The sequence below is a fragment of the Tamandua tetradactyla genome, chromosome 20 (genome assembly GCF_023851605.1).
Source record: "Tamandua tetradactyla isolate mTamTet1 chromosome 20, mTamTet1.pri, whole genome shotgun sequence".
NCBI classification, from domain to species: Eukaryota; Metazoa; Chordata; class Mammalia; order Pilosa; family Myrmecophagidae; genus Tamandua; species Tamandua tetradactyla.
The window spans coordinates 15,579,883-15,605,647 of NC_135346.1; the positions used below are offsets into that span (position 1 = coordinate 15,579,883).

Consider the following 25,765-nt stretch of genomic DNA (forward strand, 5'->3'; position numbering starts at 1 on the left):
GAGTCAGACAAAGGGATTTTCTTTTCTTGGAACTACGTCCATAAAGAAAAAAAAAGAAAAATCTCCCTCTTGGCCCCTGAAATTGCAATCTACCCACCTGGTGCTCTAGAGGCTGGAAGGGACCACTGTTTCCATGGCCACAAGAGGGCTCTCCTCACCCACAAGTGGAACACAAGAGGCCTCCAGGAGAGCTGGAAAATGGGATTGCCAAGGACAGGGCAAGAACCATGCAAAAAGGGAGGAATGTACTATGTTTTGGGTTGGGTGATACTCAATAACTTCCTTTAAAGGAACAGAAGTCACCAGTGGACAATACTGCAGCCTGGATCATGGCATTAAAAAAAGCATTCAATGCAATAGCAATATTCTCTTAGCTTTTCCTGATGAACCCCAAGCAGCATATATAGGAAAATATACAATCCCAGTTTGTTTTAGGAAGTCTGAATTTGCTAAAGCAACAAATGAAGAGTGATGCTTTGTAATGTTCCAGGATTCCCCATTTCTCAAAGAGGGTTTCCCTATCACACTTACATGTATCACAATCTGTGTGTAAAAATATGACTTACGTTGAGAATGGGCAGCAACTCAACTTGGGATTAAGTAGCCAACCCTCTGCTGGCCATTGCTGTACCTGCCTACTAAGATCTAGGGTCACTGGAGTCATGTGGCTTCATCTAACAGGGACATTTACCCCTCAAACTCTTCATAATGTAGCAGCTACTACTGATGAGTGCTTGCTAAGTGTTCAGTTCTTAATTGCTGGTAACAGCAATAAATATCTACTGTCCCTTATCCCTCTCATATTTTTCTTTCCAATAGAGAAAGTGTTGACCCAAGATGTAATAGGGATGATTGTTAACATTTGGTGAGCATTTAATATTTTCGAAGCATAGTGCAAAACTCTTCCTATGTACCATCTTATTTAATCCTCAATACAAACCTTCTCACATACGGATTATTTCCATTTTACATAGGAGGAAATGGAGGCTCAGAAAAGTTAAACAAACAAGGTCTCACAGCAAACTTTAGAGCTAGGATATGAATCCAGAGTTCTCCGTCTTCAAAGCCTGGGAACATAACCACTAGGCCATTCTGCAAGATTTCCATTAATTTCTAGCCAGGATTTCCTGACATCCAAGGCAATCCCTATAACTCTGGGAACACTATGAGTCCTGCCTTGAAAGTTACAGTTTTTTCATTTATAAAATCGGGATAACAAAGACCCTTTTGGCAGGGCCACTGGAAGATCTGGATTTTATACCCAGGAAAATGTCTATACAGTTCCTGGTACATAGCAGGTCCTCAGAGATGCTATAACTGTTATTGTTATTACTAAACTTCCAATCTACTCCCTGGGAATGTACAGTCCTTTGGTTTAAACGAATTAAGGCATCTTCTAAGAATCTATCTTGCCGTAAGAACACAACTTTTGAACAGGGAAAAGTGGGATTTATCTTTGCACAAAACACTGGATTCCAATACAGAAGGAAAACTCATAGGTAAATGCATATCCCCCGGTGCTCGCGAAGCCACGTCAGAAACAAGACATGTTCTTAAAAAAAGAACGGGAAAGAAAAGTAAAACAAAAACAAAACCCCACAAAAATACTTCAAGAGCCTTTGCCAAACAAACCCACCTTCCTAACACAAAAGATTTCTTTCTCACAGTGACTAATTGCACATTCCACTCAGCTGGTCGTCTCGCAGGTCTCAGGATTTCCGTGGGGGTTCGGAGATGAAGAGCCAGCGCCCAACTGGACACAACCAGCCGCACCTCACGCCCACCTCCGGAAGCGCGCGGGGCGGGCGCGAAACGCGCCCTCCGACTCACCGTAGGTGAAGTACGCCACTTCCGGGGGAAGTGAGACGTTGTGCAGGGTGTCGTCCTGCACGTGCTGGTCCACGTACAGCTGGGCCTCGCTGGCCTTCAGGAAGGCCATGAACCTCGCTGTGAAGGAGGCCACGAAGATGGACAGCATCCCGAAATCCAGCAGGTTCCACAGGTGCAGCACGTATTCCCGGGGTCCCTCCTCCCAAATTTCCTTGCATTCGGACCAAATCATTCCTGCGGAGAGTGAGAAGGTCAGACTCGTTTTAAAACCGGGTACTGGGGTATAAATGTAAGCAGTTCGGATTTGAGAATGTTGGTAGCCAGAGGCAGATGGGAACGTTACTTCGAAGCCAGATTTAGAATCAAGAAATCCTCGTAGGGCGAGAAGACCCCTCACTTGTCCCTCCGCTTCCAGATAAATGATACTGGGAAATGAGGAGAGAGTTCAGATCTACTGATAGAATCTTGGAGCCAATATCAGAGAAATACAGTTATTGGTGTTTGTATACCTTACAAATTGGAAGGTCTTGAGGAATCATCCCATTCTAAATTAAATATAAGGAAACTGAGTTTCGGGAATAGGAGAGATTTCTGAAAACCTCACATATGACTTAGAAAGTTCTAACCGCAGTATTAGAATGATTTTCTCTTTATTTCCGTGACTGTTAAGCATTAGTTTCCTATTATTTTTTTCCTACTTTTGTGATTTATTGAACTTTGAAGTTGTGCTCATTGTTACATATTAAGCAATGTAATTAGCACATAGTTTAAAAATATTGCTGGTTCCCCCACCCCTAAACTAGCTCTGTGAGGTAATCTGGCCTAACAGTTTGGCATGTATCTTTTTATACCTGTACCATCTAATAAGGCAGCCATTAGTCATATGTGAATGCTTAGCACTTGGAATGTGGCCAGCTGGAATTGAAAGGTGCCAAAAGTGTAAAATGCCATCAGAATTGGAAGTCTTAGCACAAAAAAAAGTGAAATAGCTCATTAATTATTTTTCCATCAATTGCATGCTAAAATGATAATCTTTTGGATATATTGGGTTAAAGGAAGCATATAAGCATATTATTTAAAATTTAGTTTTTCCTGTTCCTTTTTTATAATGTGGCTACTAGAAAACCTAAAATTACATGTGTGGCTTACATTTGGGGTTTGCTGTATATTTCTCTCAAATAGTGCTATTCTATATCTTTATCTTCATTTATTATTAAAACTAAAACGGTTTAATTAAAACTCAACCATTCGATACTCAATAACAACAATCTGAGCAGTTTAAATATATAGTAGTACTGTTCTGACTGCTTGATATATATTAACTCCCTTACATCTTTGCAGCAACCCTGTGAAGTAGTTTTCTGTTATTATCTCAATTTTACAGTTAGTGAAACAGGCGAACAAAGTTGTAATGATTCCAGTTAGGAAGCAGGAGATTTGGAATTTGAACCCAGAATGTCTGGCCCTAGAGTCCATGCTCTTGACCACTATGCTCTTCTCTAGGAGATAAAATTGAGTTCAAAGCAGGTAATATGTAGAAAAGACTCTTGAACATGTTGAAAATGGCCTCAAAGTTCTTACAGCTACGTAAACCTGAGAATAATTTGTTCCAGAACCAGCTCATTCTAGATACATCATAGTAAAAGAATCACTAACTGGTGAGTTAGTGAAACAATTCCAGTCACTGACCACAGGTAAATGCCTTCCCATTTTTCTTAAGAGGTTCACAGTCCAATTTCTGCTGCTACATGAAGACTGCTCTAAGTCCTGCCAGTGCCAGAAATAATACACATTCAGCATACCTCCCCATTTCTTCCACCTCACAGTCCCACCATTGTCCAGTCCCTCTGTGTTTTCAGCCCGTCTCACCTCCCCGGTCTTGCTCTGGTCAACTCAGATGTTTCCAGCTCTCTTGATTATCAACTCCATTTTTTTTACCTTGTAATATAATATAGGTCATATCATGGTCACTTCCATCTTCAGATACCTACAGCCTATTCCCCAGAACCCCAAGATAAAGTCAGACTATAAAGCAAAGCTGTCAAACCTTCCCATGATCTCCAGCTTTTACCATACATCTGTTATTCTAGTTAAGCAGGTCCACTAGAGTCCCATAATAATTATGTCCCTAAGCATTTGCTTGTGTTCCTCCTTTTTCTCTACCAGACCTCCAACCCAAAACAAAACCCACTGACAGATGCCTCATTATAATCCAGTGGCCTTTGAGGACCCGGTTACTGATAAAGCTAGGAGTCAAGGATAATGCTGACAACAGACAGACGGTCATATAGTTTGTGCCCTGGCCATAGCATGGCCAGTTTGGCCGCAGGACCACACCCGGCTGCATTTGAGTTTCAAGCTACTGCTCTGCGACTCTGCCCAGGGATTGTTTTAATCAAAATTTTTCCTTTTGGGATACTTTGAGAGCATCTTTTTTAGAGAAGAGTCTTGGGTTTGTTTGATGAAACATCTTCAGGATCTTCATGTCTGTTTCAAATTGTAGGTAAGAAATACGTCCTGTGCTGGTTTGAAGCTGTTGTGTACTCCAGAAAAGCCATGTTCTCTTCCTAGTCCAATCTTATGGAGGCAGACTTATTTGGGTGGGAACTTTAAAAAAAAAAATTTTTATTGACACATCTTCACACATGTTCCACACATGGTGTACAATCAGTGGCTCACAATATCATCACATACTTGTTGATTCATCACCATGGTCATTTGCATTACTCCAGAGAAAGAAATAAAAAGAAAAAACTCACACATCCCATATTCCTTACCCCTCCCTCTCATTGACCACGGGTATTTCAATCTACCCAATTTATTTGACCCCTCATCCCCCCCATTATTTATTTATCTTTTTATCCATTTTTTTTTTTAACTCATCTGTCCATTCCCTGGATTAAAGGAGCATCAGACACAAGGTTTTCACAATCACACGGTCACATTTTACAGGCTGTATCATTATGCAATCATCTTCAAGAATCAAGGCTACTGAACACAGCCCAACTATTTCAGGTATTTCCCTCCATGGGTGCGAACTTTTAATTAAGTTCTTTCTATGAAGATGTGACTCACCCAGTTATGGGTGGGACCTTTTGATTAAGTGGTTTCCTTGAAGGTGTATCTCTGCCCATTTAAGGTGGGTCTTAATCTGCTTACTGGAGTCCTTTAAGAGGGAACCATTTTGGAAAAAACTCAGAGCTGACACAGACAGAGCCGTTTGGAGATGCAGAAAGAAAATGCCCCTGAGGAAGTTGTTTAAAACTAGAAGCCAGAGGACTAACAGATGCCAGCTTGACTTTTCTTGAGTCATTATCTTTCTCTTGTTGCCTTTGTTTGGACGTTTTTATGGCTTTCGAATTGTAAACTTGTACATTAATAAATTCCCTTTATAAAAGCCAGACTATTTCTAGTATACTGTATTTCCTGTAGCATTAGCAAACTAAAACACCTCCAAACAAAACAGGTCTATATGACATCCCTCTTCCCCCTGTCTATTTGTTTTTTCTTAAAGCCGCACTTCCCAAGGGTACTTTACCAAAATCAATTGGTAATTCAGTGAAGCAATCATTTTCTTAACACCAAAATATCTGTGCCTATTCTAATAGACATTTAAAAAATGTTATTAGAGGAACCGATTACTGGCTGGAGAAGCATAATGTTTGTTGCTTTCCTCTACTTCCAAATTAGAATGTCTTAGTGAGGCTGTTTTTAGCTGGGCAGTAGGAAGATCACAGGTAGTGACCTTAGGGTGATAACACTGACCTTAATTCAGGAAGTCCTGGGTTCACTTCTAGCTTTGTCATTTACTACCTGTACAACCTTGGAAAAGTCACTTGATTTACTGTGGACCTTAGATTCTTTATTTGTAAAATGAGTGAATTGAAGTTTTGGGAAAATTTCCAGCACTAAAGGTTCTGTGAATCTGCAAAATACAGATTATTTACAGAAAATTGACTTTACTAACCTGCTGATTGGGCATTGAAGATCACTTCTTCTGTGGCCAAATGCTCATGTCAGTCTTCCTAGATTTAAATATTAATTCACCCAGACTAATGTAAATTATTTCAAGGCTGTAAGTAAAAGTAGCATGGGCTCAAGGGTTTGAACAGCACGAATGCTTAATGGAAAGAGAAATGTGTGAAATTAGGCCCCCTGCTTCCAAGGTGCCAAGGTGGTTCAGAATTCTATATCCACGCTGAGCCCCATGGTCTCTTGCCTCCAGCATGCCAATCAGAGGGCTGTTCAGAGCCCAGAAGCTTAAAGGGTAAGGATGCCGGCTGGATACTTGAGCCTCCTTCAGGCAAACTATCCTTCACTCAGGGATGCCTGGAGCCCAGAGAACAAGGTCACTGATAATTAATGAGGGTGATTGGCAAAGAAATAGGCTGGGAAGTGCAGGGAAGCCTCAGGAGGAATGAGTAGCTTTATTTGGACAGGTTCTGAGTAATGGCTAATAGGCTGTGGAGGTGGAGCTTGACAACTCAGAAGACTGATTCACTCCCATCTGTGCTTCAGATGATTTTCAGAAGGGACCTCCCTTCAAAGTCCTGTGAAATGTAAATATTGGACATTCCTTTTATGGTCAAGGCTTCCAGGATTTCCTCTACTCTGTCCTAGGACCTACAGCAGAGAACCTTTTCTGGGACAAAGCAAACTTCCTTCCAAAGTACCTCCTGAGAGGCCTGTCTGTTCCTCCAAGCCAACTTCTCACCACTGGTTCAGGACATAGATCTTTGGTGAACTCAGGACAGACAGTATATGTCTAGAAACTCTAAACCTACAAACCCTAACATCTAAACACCTATCTCACAGGTGGGTCCTTTGCAGTGAACCTGGACTTTAGACACATTTGAGACATTATTTGTTTTCCAGGCAGGCAGATAATATTAACAGATTCAGAAATATCCCAACAAAGCTCCTCCTACCCTTCCTCCTCCTCTTTGTCTCTAATTATAAAAGCTAATAATTACTGAGCACCTCACAGGTGCCAGGCTCTGTGCTAAACCTTTGCAAATGTAAAACAGTAGAGCCATAGTTACTATACTCATCTCCACTTTTCAGACAAAGAGACTCAGGTACAAAGATGACAATAAGTTGCCTAAAGCTGCACATGCAGTCCAGGATCCTTGCTCTCTTCCATTGTATTGCCTCCAACCATGCCCTCCGCTAGGGACAATTTACTCTCATTACTTAGGAACTCATTCATGCATTTAACAAGTGTTGTTGAGTGCCGATTCTGTGCCAGGCACCATCCTGGGAATATAGTAACCAAAAGAATGAAAGCCTTTCTTTAGCAAGTCTTGTCTAATGCTAGAGACAGATGTGTCCACAAGCAATAGCACTTCGGGGTGACAGATGTTCTAATAAAGTATGTCCAGGGGACTGTTTGTGGAGGTACAGGGATAAGACTGGCCAGCATTATCCTTAGAGTGCTTGGAAAACCATATCAGTTGAGTGAAAGAAGGAATGTTTGTGGAGGAAGTGATACCTGGGGTGAAGAAACAGCAGTTAGTGAGGTGATGGGTTAGGGTGGGTTAGGGTTGGTAGCAGCCGTTGAAGTGAGGGAAAGCAGGACCCTTCCAGGGAACTGCAAGGGTTTCAGGATGGATCCAGGATCAGGGAGTGGGGCTGGGGAGTGGCTGGTGAGGCTAGTGAATAGACCCCATTAGACCATGAGTGGCCCTCCTGCAAGCCATGTCTAGGAGACAGGGCTCACACTGAGCCTCTAGGAAGCCCCTGAAGGTGATAAGGAGGGCAGCAACCTGGTCTAATTTATGGAAGAAAGTTGTTTGTGGTAGTCTGCTTGGAAATCTTACCTAAACAAATGAAAAAAGCCATCAAAAGAACCAGTCAGATGAGGAACCCAGCCCATGTGATTTTGCAGTTTTAATCTTGTCTAAACTTAAATGTGAGGTACTGAAGCTAAGACTTAGTTCTGCCTTCCAAGACTTTGATCCTTATGTTTTTACAGATGTGAAAACTGAAATTCAGAGAAGCAAAGTATCAAGGAGTAGTGGACACAATCAGAACTGGGTTTCTGATACCCAGTCTCAAGCTCTTTCCTCTTCTCCTTCTCCAACTCTTTATTCTTCTACTATGGTGGGTATTTACATTTTACTCTTTCAATTGAATTTTTAATACTTGGGCATTTGTTTAAGCAAATAGTACCAGATTCCCTATACAAGTGGTACAGAGAATATTCCATGAAATGATTCTATTCCTAGACGGAGAACTGAGATCCATTATGGAGAGGATTTCTAAACCTCTCTTGGCTTTCTAGGAACCATTAATGCCATTATCTAGTCGTCTCTTGAGCATGTGTAGAACCACAAGCTCCAGCTGAAAAGCTTTATTATAAACTGTGTGGATTACCACAGCCACTACTTAAGATACAGGCAACAAAGATAGATTCCTTTGGAATGGAATGATGCTGGAAAATTCTCCAGGCTGGAAGGAGTGATGGGCACTGCTTCATTTAGTCCTCTCCACGTAACTCATCTGACAGCTGTATAAAAACACATGTCTACCAGCAAACTTGCTCTTTAAATTCCTCCCTCCTTCAGTCATGCTCTTCTCTTGGTTTCCTTGACATTGTGTTGTCCTAGTTTTCCTTCTACCTTTCTGGATGTGTCTTCTTAGTTTCCTTGTGGCCTCTTCTTCTTCTGTCCACACCTTAAATATCCTGAATTGACAGCCTAGAATTATCTCAAAATTCTGCTGGTAAAGCATTTGTGACGAAGGGGGAATATATTTCTAATTGGGTTAGACTCTCCTACAGAATTGCATGGCAGCACCCTACATCTACAATACAATGGGAAGGTAATTTAGAGTATTGCCACGCCATGTGGCCATTGAAAGTGGTCATTGGGAAGACCAGGTGGAGAGAGAGGGTTACAGTTTAATTGAAGACCAAAAGAACATACTATGATATGAACTTTCGGTGATAACAGAAAATAATAATCAAGACAGGTAGTGGACAAAGCAAAACATTTAGTACTGTAAAGAAGTAGAATTCTTATGAAGAAAACAAATCAGGGAAGGAGAAATGGGAGAATGGTGAGGGTTGGGGAACTTGAAATTTTCAATAGATTGGTTTAAAAAGGTTTTTCTTTGAGAAGAAGACTTTGAGCAAAGACCTGAAGAAGGTGAGGGGGTGATTCATGCATCTATCTAAAGAGTTCTCTAGGCAGGTGGAATAATCCAAGCAAAGGTTCTGAGGCAGAAACACTGAGGCAAGGAGGCCAGTGGGGCTAAAATAGAAAGTATGAGGTGGAAATTAGTGAGAGATGAGGTCATGGAAATGGGAGGTGGGTATAGGACTTTGTAGGTGGTTGTAATGATACTGTCTGCCATTTTGAGGGAAATGGGAGGTCACTGAAGAGTTTTGAGGTGAGAAGTGACAGGACCTGATTTACATTTTAAATGGATCACTGTGTTGAAAATGAACTGAAGGATGGCAATGGGAGGGAGACCTGACCAGGGCGATTTATCTCACAGAGCCATTATCTGCATCTCCGAAAGAAACAGGTTTGTCCTAAGGTTTCTTTGAGCTCTAGATCCGCTTCTTGTAGAGAGAGGAATAATGGTTTGGGACTGTCGAAAATACTACATTTATGAGTATGATCTGTAATGGGAAAAAAGAACTGTGCTGCTGTGTTTTAGCTGATTGCAGGCCTTTCCTAGCAGAGCCCAGGAGCAGAAAGTGAAGCCTCTGGCAGCAGGGGCCTGATGTCACCCCAGACCTCTCCATGCCTACCTGAGTGAATCTCTGTTCGACCCCAGGGTACACCAGCACAAAGAACTTTCTCCCACTTGAACACAATTCTGAAATGTCTCTTTCAGAGATGATTTTCTTTGTAATAAATAATTAGAGAGCTCCAGAAGTTATTTAGGGACAAGATAATTGTAGTCTTATTTATAGCTTCTTCCCTGTTACCTTGGGCAGTGCCTGATATATAATACAGTGCTTAAAGATAAAAATATTTATTGAGAAAAAAATGGAAAAACCTTTTTCAGAGAATAACTTCTGCATGTCCCCCCCCCCCCCCCCTCCCCACATCTACCAGCCCACCAGCTGGTATCCTTAACCTGCCTTCTCTCCTGTACATTGGATGAACAGGGGCCTGCGAAGGCTGAATTCTCCTCTTGAATACTGTATACCATCTCTTCTTGCCTACTCAAGAACATTGCTTCCAAAGCCAGTGGTCAAGTGTCAGGCTTCATGTTGCTTGATCCAGTAGTAATATTTGACATGGTTGATCATGTTTCTGACACATTTGCTTTGATTGGTTTTTTGGATACTATTCTGTTTGCATCTTTGTCTCCTTTGTTGGATAACCCCAATCATGGCAACTCACTGAGATGAAGAGACTGGAGCTCAGGGAGGCTAAGGTGATTAAACGTTTACAGGGCAGTGAGAGGAGGGTACTATGCAGAAAAATTTGCATAGAGGTCCTTTTGAATGTTTGCTGAATACTAAGTAGTGCATTCATGCAAGGTAAGACCAGGTTGCTGTTAGCTAAACAATTTCCAAAACTCACTCGGAGTGGGGAGCTGTCTGAGCTTTGACCAGCCAGAATTGACAGACCTTGTCGATTATCCAGGGCATCAGTAGACACTCCAGAAGGGTGTCTCCACAATACAGTGAAAAACAACCCCTATGGTAAAGCTTTACCAGACCCACTGTGAGAAAGTTTGAAAAGGATCATACTGATCTGCAAGTGATGTAACATCTTGCCAGAATAAAGCCAAAAATGCTTTAAAGGAAGATGACGAAATCCAGAAGCTCAACATTGTAACATTTGAAGTGTCCAGCATTCAATAAAATAAATTATTGAACACATGAATATGCAGGAAAAGGTGAGCCATAACCAGGAGAAAAATTAGTCAGTAGAAACAGTCCAGAAGTGACAGAAATGATGGAATCAGCAATCAGGGACTAAAAAAGTTCTTAGAACTGTATAGAGTATGCTCAGAAACTTAAAGAGAAACACAAATAGGATGGAGAAGAAAATGGGATGTAAAAAGAGAACTAAATGAAATTTTGAGAATCGAAATTACAGTATCTGAAATGAAAAATTCAGTGGGGATTAAAATCACATTAGACATTGCAGAAAAAATCAGTGAATTTGAACACAGGGAGAAAAAGATTGAAAAAAGGAAAAAGACTATTTTTAGTGAAATTCTCAACATTTATAGATTGAATGCATCATTATAGATTGAAATTTGCATCCCCTCTGCAACACTTTTGGTTTTTGAAGTTTGCTCTGATGAAACCAAAGTTGTACCTCCTGTACTTGGAGAGACAGCCCTCTTGTTACTATAATGTACTGAGATGCAGGAAGGAAAAGATGCAGACTCAAGAGGATGCAGTAGTCCATTAGGAACTGTCAACATCATGTAGCTGCATCCACTCAAGGAGAAGCATTGTCACATCCAGCTGTCTTTTGTCTAGAGTCTGAGGGGGGTGGGAATGGGTAATTGGTGCCAAAATACTTAAACTTTTAATTTATAAACCCAACATGCAAGTTACTTTTAAAGTGCTTAATTTTAAAGTGCTTAATTTAAACCATTGGGTGGAGTAGGGGAAATTGGAATAGACTCTGAACTGTGACAGGCCACAGAACTCACTCTACAAACAGACTCCAGTCCCTTTCCAACTTTAGTTCCAGTGATTCCATTAGGCTTTCCTGCCTCCACCCTTTGGATCAAACCATTCTTCTCATATCCAACTGCCTGAGACCATATTCCCAGTTGTTCTCAGCTTGGGCATTTTCAGTGGTTCAATTCTTACAGTTCTCTGGGCCATAAAATTTAATTAGCATAGGCCAGGTGTTGGGTTACCTTTTCAAGTATTTCTTATTTTGTGATTTTGTTGACTGGTGGCACAGATACTTTGACCGTGAATACATTTTGACTCCATGTGTGTGAGCATAAACATAATAAAAATTATATCAATATTGAATTTCTGTCAAGAAAGCAAAATATGGGGTGAATATCATTAGGTCAACTTAATTGATCAAATCTTGATACTCCATAGTAAAATTTTTGGTCTTTTTAGACTTCTGTTTTGTTTTATTCAAAATATTCCCATCAAAGTAGAACTTTTTTTTTGATATAAATTTTACAATGTGTGGATCAGTTTTTACTTATATAGATATCACTGATTATAGTTTTTGTGGTTTTTCATTTTTTCCTACCAACTCTAATTTTTACCAGTTCATTTTGCAGTTTTCAGTGTTAAAAAATCTATAATGCATTTTAACATGTACAGTTTTAACCAATTGCCATTTTCATTTTAGTTTGCTTATTCCTACTAGTAATAGTTCATATGAACTTTATAAAAGACAGCTTGCCTTCCTCAGTTAATCGAGAAAAGTGGGAACAATTTCCTTGAGATATTCTGGCAGCAGAACTTGGCAGCATAAACTAACACTGCCAAGGGGAATTTCACGGCCTTTTAGTGCTTTTATTAACACAAATCATGAAAAAAGTGTTATTCCCCTAGCTTTTTGTATTTATATTTATCTCAAGAATCCTACTGCATATCAGTATTCATTGATAACAGAAATATCCTTTAGCTGTTCAATTTTATACTTTTCTTTTTTCAGAGGCAATAGTTTTCTAATAGCTTCGAGAATACTATTTTTAAATGATCAAAATGATATTTTCCCATTATAAAACACTTTAAAATCACTTTCTATATATGTATTTATTCTTCTATATATATCAGCAAATATTTTTCATTTTATATATGTTTATAAAATTTTAAAACAAATATCCATATTTATAAATATATATATAAAATGAAAAATACTTAACAAATTTCCCCCAAAATATTTCCTTTTAAAATTGGGATAATATTACAAGTCTGTGCATCTTATATGTCAGCACATAGCGGAAGTTAACTTTGACTTTCTTGTTGGTCATTGACTTACCATTTTGTTTGACACTGTTATACTCAAGAGAAGAGAAAGAGCCCAGAAATAGAGTTTAATAATGCCCTATTATAAATAGGGAGGGGAGAATAAAAGCTAGAGTGACTTGCTTACCTAAGACCCACTTCATGATAAGCATTTCTGTCCAGGAGAACTGTGTGGTTTTCACTCTGAAGATCTGTTTTGGGTAGTCTGTGAAGGTTTCGTTTGGCAGAGTTTTGACACCTTCAAAGCGGTCTGACGCATTCACAACTAACAATCCCAAGAATATTGTAAAGGAAACTGCATGGGCTACAAACTTCATGAAAGGGCTCCTCAGGGTCCGTCCTAGCTGGAAACAAAACGTATATAAGACATGTTAAACTTGCAGCTCTGGATGGTTGCAGGTCTCCCTTTAAAGCATTGCTTATCTCAAAAGTTTAAACAGAGAATTCTCCTTTTTGGATAGAAATTGCTCACTGAAGACACAGCATTTTCTCTTTACACTTTTTTTGTTAAATGCTGCTTGACCAAATCTATTTTCTGTTCTGTTTTTCCTATTTAGAGGTCTTAGTGGGAGTGGTTAAGAGAAAGAGTGAAGTGCACTGCTACTCCAGCCACATGGACATGAATTTTATGTCCTTCAAATCTGGAGAAAGTCTTATCTCAATAGAGTTCAGAATTAAAAAAATTATTCTTTGGATATGCACTGCTGCACTTTTATCCATTTTCTTGAGTCTTAGGCTTAGATTGTTTTTAACCTTTTCTGTATTTTGGTATATTCATTTAAAATTATACAGTTCCCTCTCTCTACCTGTTTAGCTGTGTTCCATAACTTTTGACAAGTAGCATTTTCAGTGATATTTGATTATAAATATTTTGTAATATCCCTTTTGATTTCATTTTTAACTCAGGGGTTATTTAATAATATGCTGATAGTTTCCAGAAATACAGGACTTTTTCCCCTGCTTTTAGAAGTATTGATTTTATTCCAGCACTACCTTGTTAGAGCGTATAGCCTCTCATCTGATATTATTCTGAAATTTATGGAGGTTTTCCTGTGGCCTAGTTCATAGTTAAAATTTGTGTAATTCTTCCATGTGACCCTGAAATGATCCAAAGGACTGCCCTGTTAGGGAGCAGCTGTTGGTCACCTTTTCTCTAGTTTATGGCATGCAGTCCAGAGTCACTCAGATCTTTGAGGACTGACTTGGGGGCTGCACAGTGGGCCCCTGCTGCTGCTCTGTTGATGAACTCAGTTGGGTTTTTTCCAAGTTACTTCCATGGCCCTTACCTAAGGGTGAAGTCTTACCCCTCACCCAGGTGTACTAATGAGGTGAGAGCAGAGAGCGAACCTTTACTGAAGCTCACTTCCTTTTCCACTGCGGATGCTCAGTGATAACTGGTGACTGATTAATTGATGTTCACATTCTGGTTCATTTAGAAGTCCTAGAGTGAAGTGTCAGCAAGGAAATCAAATATGGATTCAGTGGAGATCAATAATTGGGGTTTCTCCAGGTAAAATGTCCTTTCCCTAATTATTACTATGTTTGACATAACATAAATCAGTTGGCTTGATAATGTTCTTTTAATGTGCCTCAGTATGGTAATTATCCACTTTAATTATTCTAATTATTAGTTTGTAACATGATTTATTATGATTCTCGTGTCATAGAACTCATCTACTGAAATAAACAAAAAAGTTGGTTTTTATCTTTTTTTAAAACCTGCATCTTAGGTCCAGTCATTGGGAATCCCTGACTGTGGTAGAAAAATACTTATTTGGATTTGTCTGCATTGTCAAGTTGTCATAAGACATTAGAATGATTTCAGAAATGGAAAAAAAAGATATTTACCTGAAAACATAGGGCCCACAAAAATCTTATCAGTGACATTTCTGTGTAATACTTATGTTTATTATGTATGTTTAATTTTATTATTTACAGAAATATGGACTGAACTTTATTTTTGGCTGTAGGCAGATGTTCTAAATTCAGAATGAGGAGATTAAATATGAGGACATATAAAATATTTTGTAGGAATACAATGGATATGGTATTAAACGGTCTCTCATTGATTTAGATGATTTCAAATTACTGGTTTGAATTTTTCAGTATTTTAGCTGATTGTTGTGGCATCTGGGAGCACATATCCCAACTAGGACCATGGGATGTTTTAGTGTATCCTTGAAAAAGTCATCATATTGTTTCCTGTTGCCGTGTCATGACTTGTGTGGTGGCAAGGGAAGGTGGAGGATTACTTTAGGGAAGGGAATGTGCAATGAGGAGAGGGAAGACTGAGGAGAGAGCAAGGCATGCCAGATCCTTTGTGTCCCAGCAGGGTCACAGGAATGCCAGAAAAAGAAAGGAGGCACTGAGGTCTACTCAGCTCAGGTAAGAGACTGTTGGCCAGCCTCCCTGATCCTTTATCTGTGGGCTCCACATAGTGTCTTCTCGTGGTGAGGAGGTAGGGGTGCCTCCTTCGTCTCCTCATCCAGTGAGACACTAGACTGTGGGAACTTGCATCCGTACCCACCCTGGCTGTGGAATTCCCCAGATGACCTGGTTAGAGGAGTTTAATGTTCTTTTTTTGTTACCTTCTTCAAGGTAACAGAAATTGCATTTGACAATTTCTGACAGAAATGAGTCTGCAAAAATTATTATATCCCCTGCAAGTTGTAGGAAAAAATCTCTGCTAAGGCCCTGTGGTGATTTGGAAGGTTATCCTGGGCTCAGTTCCCGCTTGATCCAGATCTAGGGAGGCAAAAGAGGTAAGTCATTGATGTTCTTTTCCTACTTTTTTTTTTTTTCTGGGCTTGAATGCAGTTTTTTAATTGGTAAAACTTTGATAAAGGTCAAATGAGGTCAAATAATTTCAGTGGTTTTCTTTTTCTTTTTTTTGTGTCTGACATTCCCTATTTGATTCACAAAGGTAATTTTTTGAAGCGAATTATACTTGGGGAAAACTTTCTTCTTACAAAAGGCCACCAAGTGAACTAAGATTAAGAAAAGTCGGTCCGTATATGTCATCAGCTCTTAGCTAGGAGGCACTCATGAAACTTGGTTTAGGTAACAGTTTTAAGTGTAAAAAGATGGTAGAGCTTGCGAGGTCATATGTTTCAGTCCACTCAGTCAAGAGTGTGGAACTGGTGAGTCTAAATACATGAAAACACCTCTCTCATTACTGTGACCTTATGGGAACATATAGGAAATCCAAGCTTGTAGTAGCTAAATCTCTGGCCTGCCCCAAACTTCCTGGATGCCACTGTTTTACTCTGAGAAATAAATGAATATGGGAGCAACTGAGTAGTACCACTGAGTTAGCTCTAAACAAACTGCATGCACTGGTGCTCAGGTGTGGGCACCTGCTATAACTGGCTGGCACACCTTTCTGTGTTCCATGCCATTGGGTTTTTAGTCCTAACCAAATGTGTAAGCACCTTAGTTGGCCCCAGTGGCCTGTGTGCCCCCACATCTTTAGAAGGTAGTCCTATGGCTGCAACTGTGGTAGATAATGCAGAGAATGTTTCCAGCATCTGCCTCCAGCTTTGTACCATCAGAGACCCTCTCACCATATGCCACCCTCACTCTCTAGGTTCCAATGATCTCAAACAAGGGCTCAGTTTACAATTTGGAAAGCTGAAGAGGCGAACTTTGCAACAAGCTTCCCAAAAAAGGCATCCACATCTTCAAAGCTAGAGTGCTCTCATATGTTAGATAAATCCTGGTTGAAGTTGGCATATTCCTAAGAATGTTCTCCCCAAAATTCTTATTCCTAACATCTCAATGTAGAGCTCAGGAATCTTTCCTTGTTTTGGCAGGGGGTTCATTAGATGTTTCTAAATCAGAATGTTCTTACAATATAATCAGCCCCCTGTTCAAGGGGCTGAAGTGGTACTGAGTGATGTGGAATTTCCAAGCCAGGGTTTCTAATGAAAGATGAGGAATGGGTCGAGTTTTCATATGGTGGTTTTGACTTTTCCCTTCTAGAAAAGTTCTGCCAGCTCTAAAGATCTATATCAAGTCTATTCTAAAGCTAATTAGTCGGTAGCCAGGATGTTTGCATTTGACATTGAAGGCTGTATTGCTGATGAAGTAACTGAGAGGCAGGAAGAACAGTGGTTAAGCTTCACAGCTTTTGGGCAAGTTTCTTAATCCCTTTGCGACTCAGTTTTTTCATCTATGAAATAGGAACAGAAATCATACCTACCGAATAGGGTTGGTAAAAGAAAGAAATGATTCAATATGCACGAAGTACTTAGAAGATAGGAAGCACTTAACACTTGTCACTGGCAAGAATGTAGGGAATTACCCTAAGGGAAAATGGAAAAGAAACCATATTGACTTTTGTAAAGCTTATATGCATGGATTCCTGTTTTTAAAAGCTAATATGCGAGAGTCCTTATGTATTTGTGCCATGAGTCTGCCTAAGTTAGTATCTATGAGCAAAATGATGTTGGATACTGCAAGTGATGGAGATAAAACTGATTATAAGAGTTGGTTCTTTCCCTCAAAGTTGGTGATTTTCTAGTGGGGAAGAGGCTGAAAAGTGTGAAAGGATTTATAGATGGAAAGGTGTGGAAAGAGAAGGTTACAGGTCTCAGACTGGGTTAAGTGCAAAAGTGATTAGCTCCTCTCATCAGGGTGACAGATGCTGGACTATACTCTTGGATTTGGAGGCAGAAGCATTTGTAACATAAGAGCATCAGTGCTGTATTTTCTGGTGCAAGTTCCCTATCTGTGGCAATGCTTCAAAAATTGCATCATGATTTTTCTTAATGTAGTGTAGTTCTCTGGTGGGGTAAGTGTCAGAAGGATAGAGGACTTTGGAGGCACTGTCCTGTCCTTGTTAGTCCTTGGACCACCTGGCTTGAGAACTTTTGTTTGAAACCAGTCCAGCTTATTTTCAACTCAAAAGTTACGGTCACTTATGTCTTCCTAACTAGTTTTTTATGTTTGGAGGGTAAGGGAAGTGATTACTCACACCTTGATCTCTCTCCAAGCAGGAGCTATGTGGCAGTAAGGACATAGATTGTATACTTCTGAGATGTCAGGTAGTATGCTGAAGTGTTTATAGCTCTGCCTGCCTGTGTCCTAGGACTAATTTATAAGGATTATTGAACAGTGAAGGTTAACTGGTAATGGGGGAAGTCAGCTTCTCCTCTTGAACTTTTATCATTAGAGTGTGTGCAGTTCCTCAGCATTTCCATGATATTGACTTCTGTCCCAATCTACCTGCTATTGAGCCCTTGAGAATGAGTGTTATTCTTTCAGCTCTTGGATTTTAACAAGAAAAAAACCTAAATTGTGGATCAGAATGGAATAACAAAGGATGAAAAACAGCCTAATCAGACCTAAAGGCCCATTAGCATTCGAGCCCTTATAGAGAGAGTAAAGGATTCTCTAGTAGAGCATTGATAGAGGTGAGATCTCACTGGCCTCCCAGTGGATCACCTGACCTTAACCATATTGGTGGTGATAATGAGAAATGATGAACAAAATCACTGTTCTTTTTATTGACCCTGACATACTTGTTCATGCTTCTAGGCCTTCGGTTATCACCCCATATGTACACATCTGTGCATGGTTACCCTCTGCATGTCTCTGCAACCATTACATTGGTAAACTGAACTTCTGTTGATACCTGTAACCTTATAATCTCCTAATTTAACTGTTTTTTTTTTTTCAAAAGAACATTCAGAAATTTAAATGAATATAAAAATAGAATGGACAGCCTTGGGAATTCAATAAGAAAGAAATGATGAGGTCATTTTGGTATACTAATCAGGTAAGTAATTGTGGTGTCCTGAAGAGTCACTAAATTAGGATGGCAACTATTAAGAACTAAATGTACCATTAAAGTTGGAAACAGAAGTTTGGACATTCTTTAGACACTGATGGACATTGGCCATTCAGTGAGGTTTAACAGTGACAGTTTATGAATACATTTATTAAAAGAATATCGAGGTCTAAATTTTTTTGAGAGTGTAGTAATGTCATTACTGGAATGATATTTGCATTTTCATGGAAAATGCTATAATGGCAGTGACCCCTTGGGAAGAAAGATCTTAGCATATTAACAGATTTCTCCACCGTGTCACTTCTCTTGGGAGGACATTATATTCTGGAATCAAGACCTTTTAGAAAGAGCTGGTTTCTTCACATTTCTGATCTGACTCTTCTGTAATTCCTGGTAATATTTCTGCCAAACTTGAAAAGATTTCTTTCTACATGGTGAAAAGAAAAGACTAAAAATATTAACTGTTTTATCTATCCTTTGGCTGGCTATCTCAGAGCAAGTTTGACAAGCACTAATGAGAGAATATATATATAATGAGAGAATCTTGCCTCATAATGAGAGGTGACACCAGGATTTGTCTTATGCCACAGACAAGACTTGTCACTCAGCTGTTGACACTCCCGCTACTACCTGGAGCTCAGACTTGGAGCCCAGAGATGCAGCAAGATCAGTTCATGTTTATCTTCAGAGCTTTATTTTTCAGTCTTACTGGAAGCCCTGGAGCACCAACTGCCAGTCAGACATATATTTTGAGGAGAGGAAAGGAAGCCCCGGCTGTAATGTCAAACTCCCTACAAGCCTTTCCTCCAGAATGTTCTGGAAGACTTCTACAGGTCTGACCCTTACGTCTCATGGTGGTAGCTTCCTGGATTTACTGGGTCCAAGAAAGCCCAGAATCTCTCTCTCCTCCTTTCCCTCTCTCTCCCTGTCCCATTCTCCTCCCTCTCTTTTGGATCACATCTGCATGGTGTTGACCAAGATTCTTCTTTTCAGACTTATATGAAACTAAAAAATGTAATCAGTGTCTGGCAAATAATCTCTATCTGAATGTTTTCTCAGGTCACCATGTAGGCAAAAGCAAACCAGGACAATTTGCTAATGTTGGCTAGTACCAGGTTCCTAAAAGCTAGCACCTTTACTTTTTTCAGCAGAACTAAAGATTGATAGCCTCTTCTCCACCAAGTTGCTAGAGTTAGTTTGAGGCTCAGAAAGAATGGAGGCCAACTTCCTTACCCATCTAGACTCTGGGTGAAGACAAGGATCCACTCTGCAGTACAAACTAGATAATTCCAACATCAAAACATATGCCTGTGACCAATGACTAACTCCATTCCTGCTTTGAATCTGTAGTTTTTTCACTTACTGTGCTTTTTTCAGCCTGTAATGAAGGCCAGAAAAAATCGCCTTTGCCTACATGTGTATCATTCGGGAATTCTGATTAAAAAATCCATGGCATGAGGGACTTCCATGGAAACACAATACTCAATAGATAGAAGATTGAAGACCTCAGATATTTAGCATGAGTTATTTTTAGTACCATTCTGTGGGGCAAGAATTTGTGTCTTGGCTTTTGTCTGGGACACCCCTCTTACTTTGAGGCAGTCAGCTTATTACCCACTTGGTCAGGTGGCCTTATTAGCAGTCCTGAAGTCTTGGGGCCCCACCATTCCAGCATGAGTTCCCTCATAGTGGAGTTGACAAGGGTCGGTGTAGGTTCACTGATGACACTTTTATTAACTGCATTAGCTGATCAGATTCCCTGTGGAACTAATATTCTGTAGTCATATTTCTTGTACTGAATGTTGATTACATAAGCTTAATTCCTGTTTAGTATATCACCAGGTAAATGCATCTTTGAAAACTTTAGTGACAGTCTTAAGCTCATGGACCATATTTTGAAATTTCTGCATGGTTTATCGTGTGATGGATACTAACTTTTGTTTGAAGCTGGGGCGACCGCTGAGGTGCTCCTGTGGCTTTGGCCCAAATGCCTGGTCGTGGGGATGATAGAACAGGAACCATGGGCGCCTGCAGGTTCTGCCCTTTCCAATACCAGAGGATAACGGATACTCTCTGTTCCCTATGAAGGAAAAACCCAGTCCTGCATCATGCTTTGGAGCTCTCCCTCTCTTTCCTTTGCCCTTTTCTTGTTAACTTAATCACAGCCCAAGTGGGCCAGAACCCAATCAAGGAAGCCAGGGATAACTAGGAAGATGGTGACGTGGGTTTTCAGATCTATAGCATGAGGTGCATTTGACCCTCAGCTTCATCACCTACTTGTTATTTATCTTTTCTGAACCTACTTCATAAAGTGTACATGCCATCATGTAGTTGAGGGAGTAAAATGAGATATTTCTTGAAAAGGCCTTCGCCAAGAGAAAGTATTCAAATCATTATTGGCTATTATCGCACTTATTATTACTATGGGTTTGGAGGACATATTTAGGACGTTGTGTAGAGGAAGAAAAGTACCTTTATTCTCTCTTCTATTCTGTTACCAAACTTCTCAGATTATGCCTCACATGTTTAAAATTTTCTATTTCATCTCTCCTCTTCATTTAAAAATGATCATTAAAAAATTAGATCTTAATATTTTCCTTCTTATGTGGTTTTCCCCTTGGTGATAGGTAATTAAAGTCTATTTTCTTTAAATGTGGGAGAAGATCAACTGCTGATTTGAACAAAACTGACTTCAGGTCATGCTAAGAAGAGAGAAGAAATAACTGCAAATGACATGCACCTTAAGCAGTCTGTACCTTGCTGCACGGAGCAATCCAATAGGCTATGGCGAGAAAAGGGAGGCCTATGGAGACTCCAAAGACAGCCAGGAATTTCACAGCGATAGACTGTTGACGTAAGCCTGAGAGATTTTCATACCACATGGTAAGCAATTGCTGCTGACAGTTAGGATGAGCAACGAACTGTAAAAACAAAACAAAAACAAAAACAAAACGCAACAAGAAAATGGCATTGGTAGCACTTGAACAGTATATGAACTACAAGTAGGTCAGGACCAAATTTTTCCACCTGGGTAGTGACCTTAACATTAGAGCCAGTGCAGTTGGGTCAGCTCCATATTGGACTCTTCTGCCTCAGGGATGCCAGAATCTTCTGTTGTGGCCATAATCGTTGCGAGATCATCTGTATGAGTGCTTGACAAACTGAGGGGCTTCAGCTAGCTTCTGGGTAAATGCTTATCTCAAATTCAGACCATTCAGCTGATTGGGGTAAACATATTCTGGGCAGAGTTCTTTTGGGAGGCAGCACAGAGGATTGGATGGAGCATGGCTGGAGCTTTGGAGTTAAACACTGGTTTGAATTTTGTGCTGTCATTTATTAGCTGGGTGACTTTGGGCCAGTTACTTAACCTCTTTGAGCCTCAATGTTTTCATCTGCAAAACAGAGCCTATCATAATGTTGTAGAGGATTAAGTGAGAATGGAGGAAGGTACCCTGTCTTTTCCTATGGAGTCTAAGAACAAAATGCTTACAGTGCTTTCAGAGGACTTGCTAAACTTCCTAAGAATTTCCCTACTGTATCTGGATGGTGTTAGGCTTGAAGCTGTGGAGCATTTTATACTGTGATAGAGCACTGGCACATTGTATCCCCCCTGCAGTAGTATCCTTCTGGGGTGAGGACTTTTCTCATCACCATCTCTGTCTCTTGGAACTACCATACCCTAACACATTGGTGCAAGATGGACCCCCGGTGGCAATGTTTGAATTGTGTGACAGCATCTCCTGGATGTGGCTTTCTGGACTAGGGGTGGAATCCTAACCTAGCTGGCCAACTGGGTTTTCTCTCTTGGGAATTTGGGACTGGGATTGAGAGAGGCAGTCTCTATTTACTGAGGAGTTAACATGTAAATTTGGGAGATCTAAACAGCCATCTTCTACTATGTGGACTGCATAGCAAAATAATCCAGCTTAAAAGATGAAAGAATGAAGATGAACAGAGAGGCTGAGATTCTGCCTTTTCCTCTCTGGGGTCCTGCTCTACTCTAACCATGTGGTCAACAGTCCACCCTATATTCATATACAAATTCCCCTTTTCTGCTTGATAGAACAGGTTGGTTTGCATTGTTGCAGGCAAAACATGCTTCTCCTTCTGCAAACATTTGTTACTACTTGGCTATTTGTTTGTTGACTCTGAGTCCTGACTAGTGGAAACTGGAAATAGACAATATTTAAGTAAAATTTATGGGAATAAAGTTTAAATTTGAGAAAATTATACTCAGCTTATTTTTTTAAATCTTGTGACATGAGGAAGTTATTATTCCCATTGGCAGCCCTAGCCCTTGGTTGTACTCAGGATACTTATCTGCTGGGACCGTGGACGAGATGTGGACGGACTAGGCATCCTTCAGAGGGACTGGCTTTTCACTTTGTTACTCTGGAGAATACTGAACCAGTTTTCATTCCATTTGTCTCACTGGGTATTAAGGAAACATAGACAGTGATTCCTTGGAATTGCTTGGAAATGATTCCTTTTTCATTATAAAAACAACATAAATACTCTTGATGCAGATGTCAAAGTGTCCTCATTTCTGTTTTCTGGGAGCTCCCAGTAGTAGCCAAGTGATCAGTGTGAACACTATCAAAGGTTTGTTTGGCCCTGTATCACCTGACAATACAGTTACTTATATATTAGGCATAAGTGAAGCTTTTTTTTTTTTTTGGTAGCATTATTGGATTCATAGCAACTATTGTGGTCTTTGCCTCAGAGAACCAAATCAGTAGACTCTTACCAACCCAGGGAGGAACACCCAGGCCAGCAGATAATAAGGCCCCTTTCTGGCTCATAACAAAGTAAAACAAAAAGCAACAGAAAATCATGCAAATGTTTCATTAAGAGTCCCAGAGTGGGACTGTGGGGGTGGACAGTCAGTTTTGTTTTCATACAGGTGCTGAAATGGCCCTCGCTGGAGGAACTCATAGTCTGGTCAGAGGGTAGGACATGCACATGAACTAGTAGAAGACCATGCTCACCAGGTGGCTCCCTGTACTGTGGATGCTTCTGGAAGGTCTCCAGTCCCAATCCCCATCATCAGCCTCTTTGCTATATTTGGGGAGAGCCCATCCTGTGCTTCCTCTCCTGCCTCCTGAGGAAAGTTAGCATAAGAAGATTGGGCAGCAGAGCCTGCCTGAAACAAGTTCTGAGATAGAGCACACTGGTATCACTCCCACTGTCTGTTACTGCCTCAGAGGAAGACAGTGACCCCAACTAAAACTTCAAGACAACTCAGTCCTTCTCTGAGTGGACCTTTGCTAATTTCTATAGCTACAGTTCTTTGTCCATAATAAAGCAAACTTCAAACATGATATTTATTTGTTCATGGACTTTATAGTATAATGCTTTCAGAAATAGCTGATAGCAGTTTGTATTAAAGACACCCAAACTGGTGCTTGCTTTTACACAGACACATTCTGTACTTGTGGCAGGCCTTTGAAGGCAACTTAGTGGCATATAGTTCAATATGTATCAAAGATGTTTTTCCACTGTACTTCTGAATCACAGAAAAATACCATCTCAGACCGAAGGAAATGAGAATAGCAAATGAGGCATACCAGCGGGACACAAAGAAAACCTCTGAAGGGTACACAGCCAGGGGACAAAGGCAGGAAGAAACTTGGTATAGTTTCCTTTACTAAAAGTGCTGCTTTATTCTCCCAGGCACTTAGCTAAAAGTTGGCTGATCTTTGCTAGTTGGGCAGTCATGGGTGCCATAAAGTCTATTCATCATCACCTCTATATCCATCCGTTTATTGATTCTGAAGCACTCCATTAACCAGGAGCAGCGTGGGTTACTGAACCTGTAGAAAGTGCTTCCCCTTCTCCCTTAAAGCCCCTCCCCCATATTAAAGACCATGAGGTCGCATTTTGTCCTTTTTAGGGGGAAGGGAAGAGAACTACATTTGAGTTCAGAGGCTTTGAGGCTGTGTGATTTCTGTTTCCCTTCAGTGCAAATTTTTCTCTCTGACACTAGGTCTCATTTACACAGTAATGAGATGTGACAGTGAATGATTTGATAAGCTGAAGAACAACTTAGCTGGAGAAAAATTTCATAAAATCCAGTGCTTATGGAAAAAATGACTTTCTTTTCTACAGATAAGCCATCAAAGGTCCTGCTGATGTCTGATTTGACTGTGGTCAAGATTTTCCACTTAGCTCATCATCAGCATTTGCTTATAGAAATCTTTTTTTTTTTTTTTTATGGCCAATATCAACATTGGCAAAGGGAGACAGATGCTGCATCAGTCATCAGGTAGCTGTTCTCAGTGTAGATAGTCGATCTGAATTAGAATAGTCCTGTGGTGCTGTTTCCAGTTTGGGGCATTTCATTTAATTATATTCGTGGTGCCAGTGTTCCTCCTTTCCATTTTGTCTTGGTAAAGCTCCCAAGTCAGCAAAGTTAGGGAGAGAAGGAGAGAGGCAGAAAGGCCAGTTTGTTTACTAGTTTAGTTTGTTGGTTCATTCATTCATTCATTTGTTCAATAAACCTTACCTCAGAGACCCTTTCACCAGGCATTGATCAGCAGTGGAGCTACGGAGAGAATTTGCAGTTCTTGTCCTCATGGAGCTCTCAGCTTTGTGTTTCTGGAGGCAGAATGGCCTTTGCAGTAACACCCTGCCAGTTTCTGAGCAGGCCCTCTGTGATGGGTGAATAAATGAGCCTTGGTTGCTCATCTGACCATGGACCATCACCAGATGCCCTTGGTGCCATCTCTTCTGGGCTCTTCCTCCTTATTTATGAGACCTACCACTGCCAGTCTCATATCCTTAACGTAGCTGGTTGCATTGCCTCCATTGATAACTTATCCTTAAGGTGCTCTTTTGTCTGTGTGTTAGCAGTTAGCTGAATGGTTAAGTGCACAGCTTCTGAGGTCGGACCATTTAGGTTCAAATCCAGGATCTGCCATTTTCTAGCTATGTGACCCTTGGCAAACTACTTCACAGCTCCTAGTCTCATGATCCATGAGAAAGGTAAATGTGCGTTGGGTGCTCTGTGCATGGCCTGCTGTTTAGTAAGCATCTACAGTGGACATTGGTATCACTGCTGCTGCTCTTACTGCTGTCACTTCTAGCCCCCCTCCAGGGTTGGTGGGTATCTAAATAGTTCTTTTACCTTTTGCCTTTGGTGATATGTGCCCTCAGCAGAGAGTGTTGGGTTTCTCTGATATTTTTAGAGTTAAATGTTCCTAGAGAGCTTAGTGTGC

At 40.4% G+C, this 25,765-nt stretch overlaps 1 protein-coding gene and 1 long non-coding RNA gene across 2 annotated transcripts in view; one reads left to right on the top strand and one right to left on the bottom strand.

Moving 5' to 3' along the window:
* The window catches only part of TRPC7 (transient receptor potential cation channel subfamily C member 7), a gene marked incomplete at its 5' end in the record, with an annotated part of 36,053 nt that extends 34,190 nt beyond the window's left edge, over nucleotides 1–1,863 (bottom strand). Inside the window, one exon of the mRNA XM_077137958.1 lies at nucleotides 1,637–1,863. Within this exon, the coding sequence (XP_076994073.1) occupies nucleotides 1,637–1,863 (227 nt within the window). The remainder of the gene's footprint in view (nucleotides 1–1,636) is intronic.
* A 3-nt stretch (nucleotides 1,864–1,866) lies between these two features.
* LOC143664993 (uncharacterized) overlaps nucleotides 1,867–25,765 on the top strand; it is a 108,273-nt gene continuing 84,374 nt past the window's right edge. The window contains exon 1 of the long non-coding RNA XR_013166703.1: nucleotides 1,867–2,081. This is a non-coding gene — a long non-coding RNA (uncharacterized LOC143664993). The remainder of the gene's footprint in view (nucleotides 2,082–25,765) is intronic.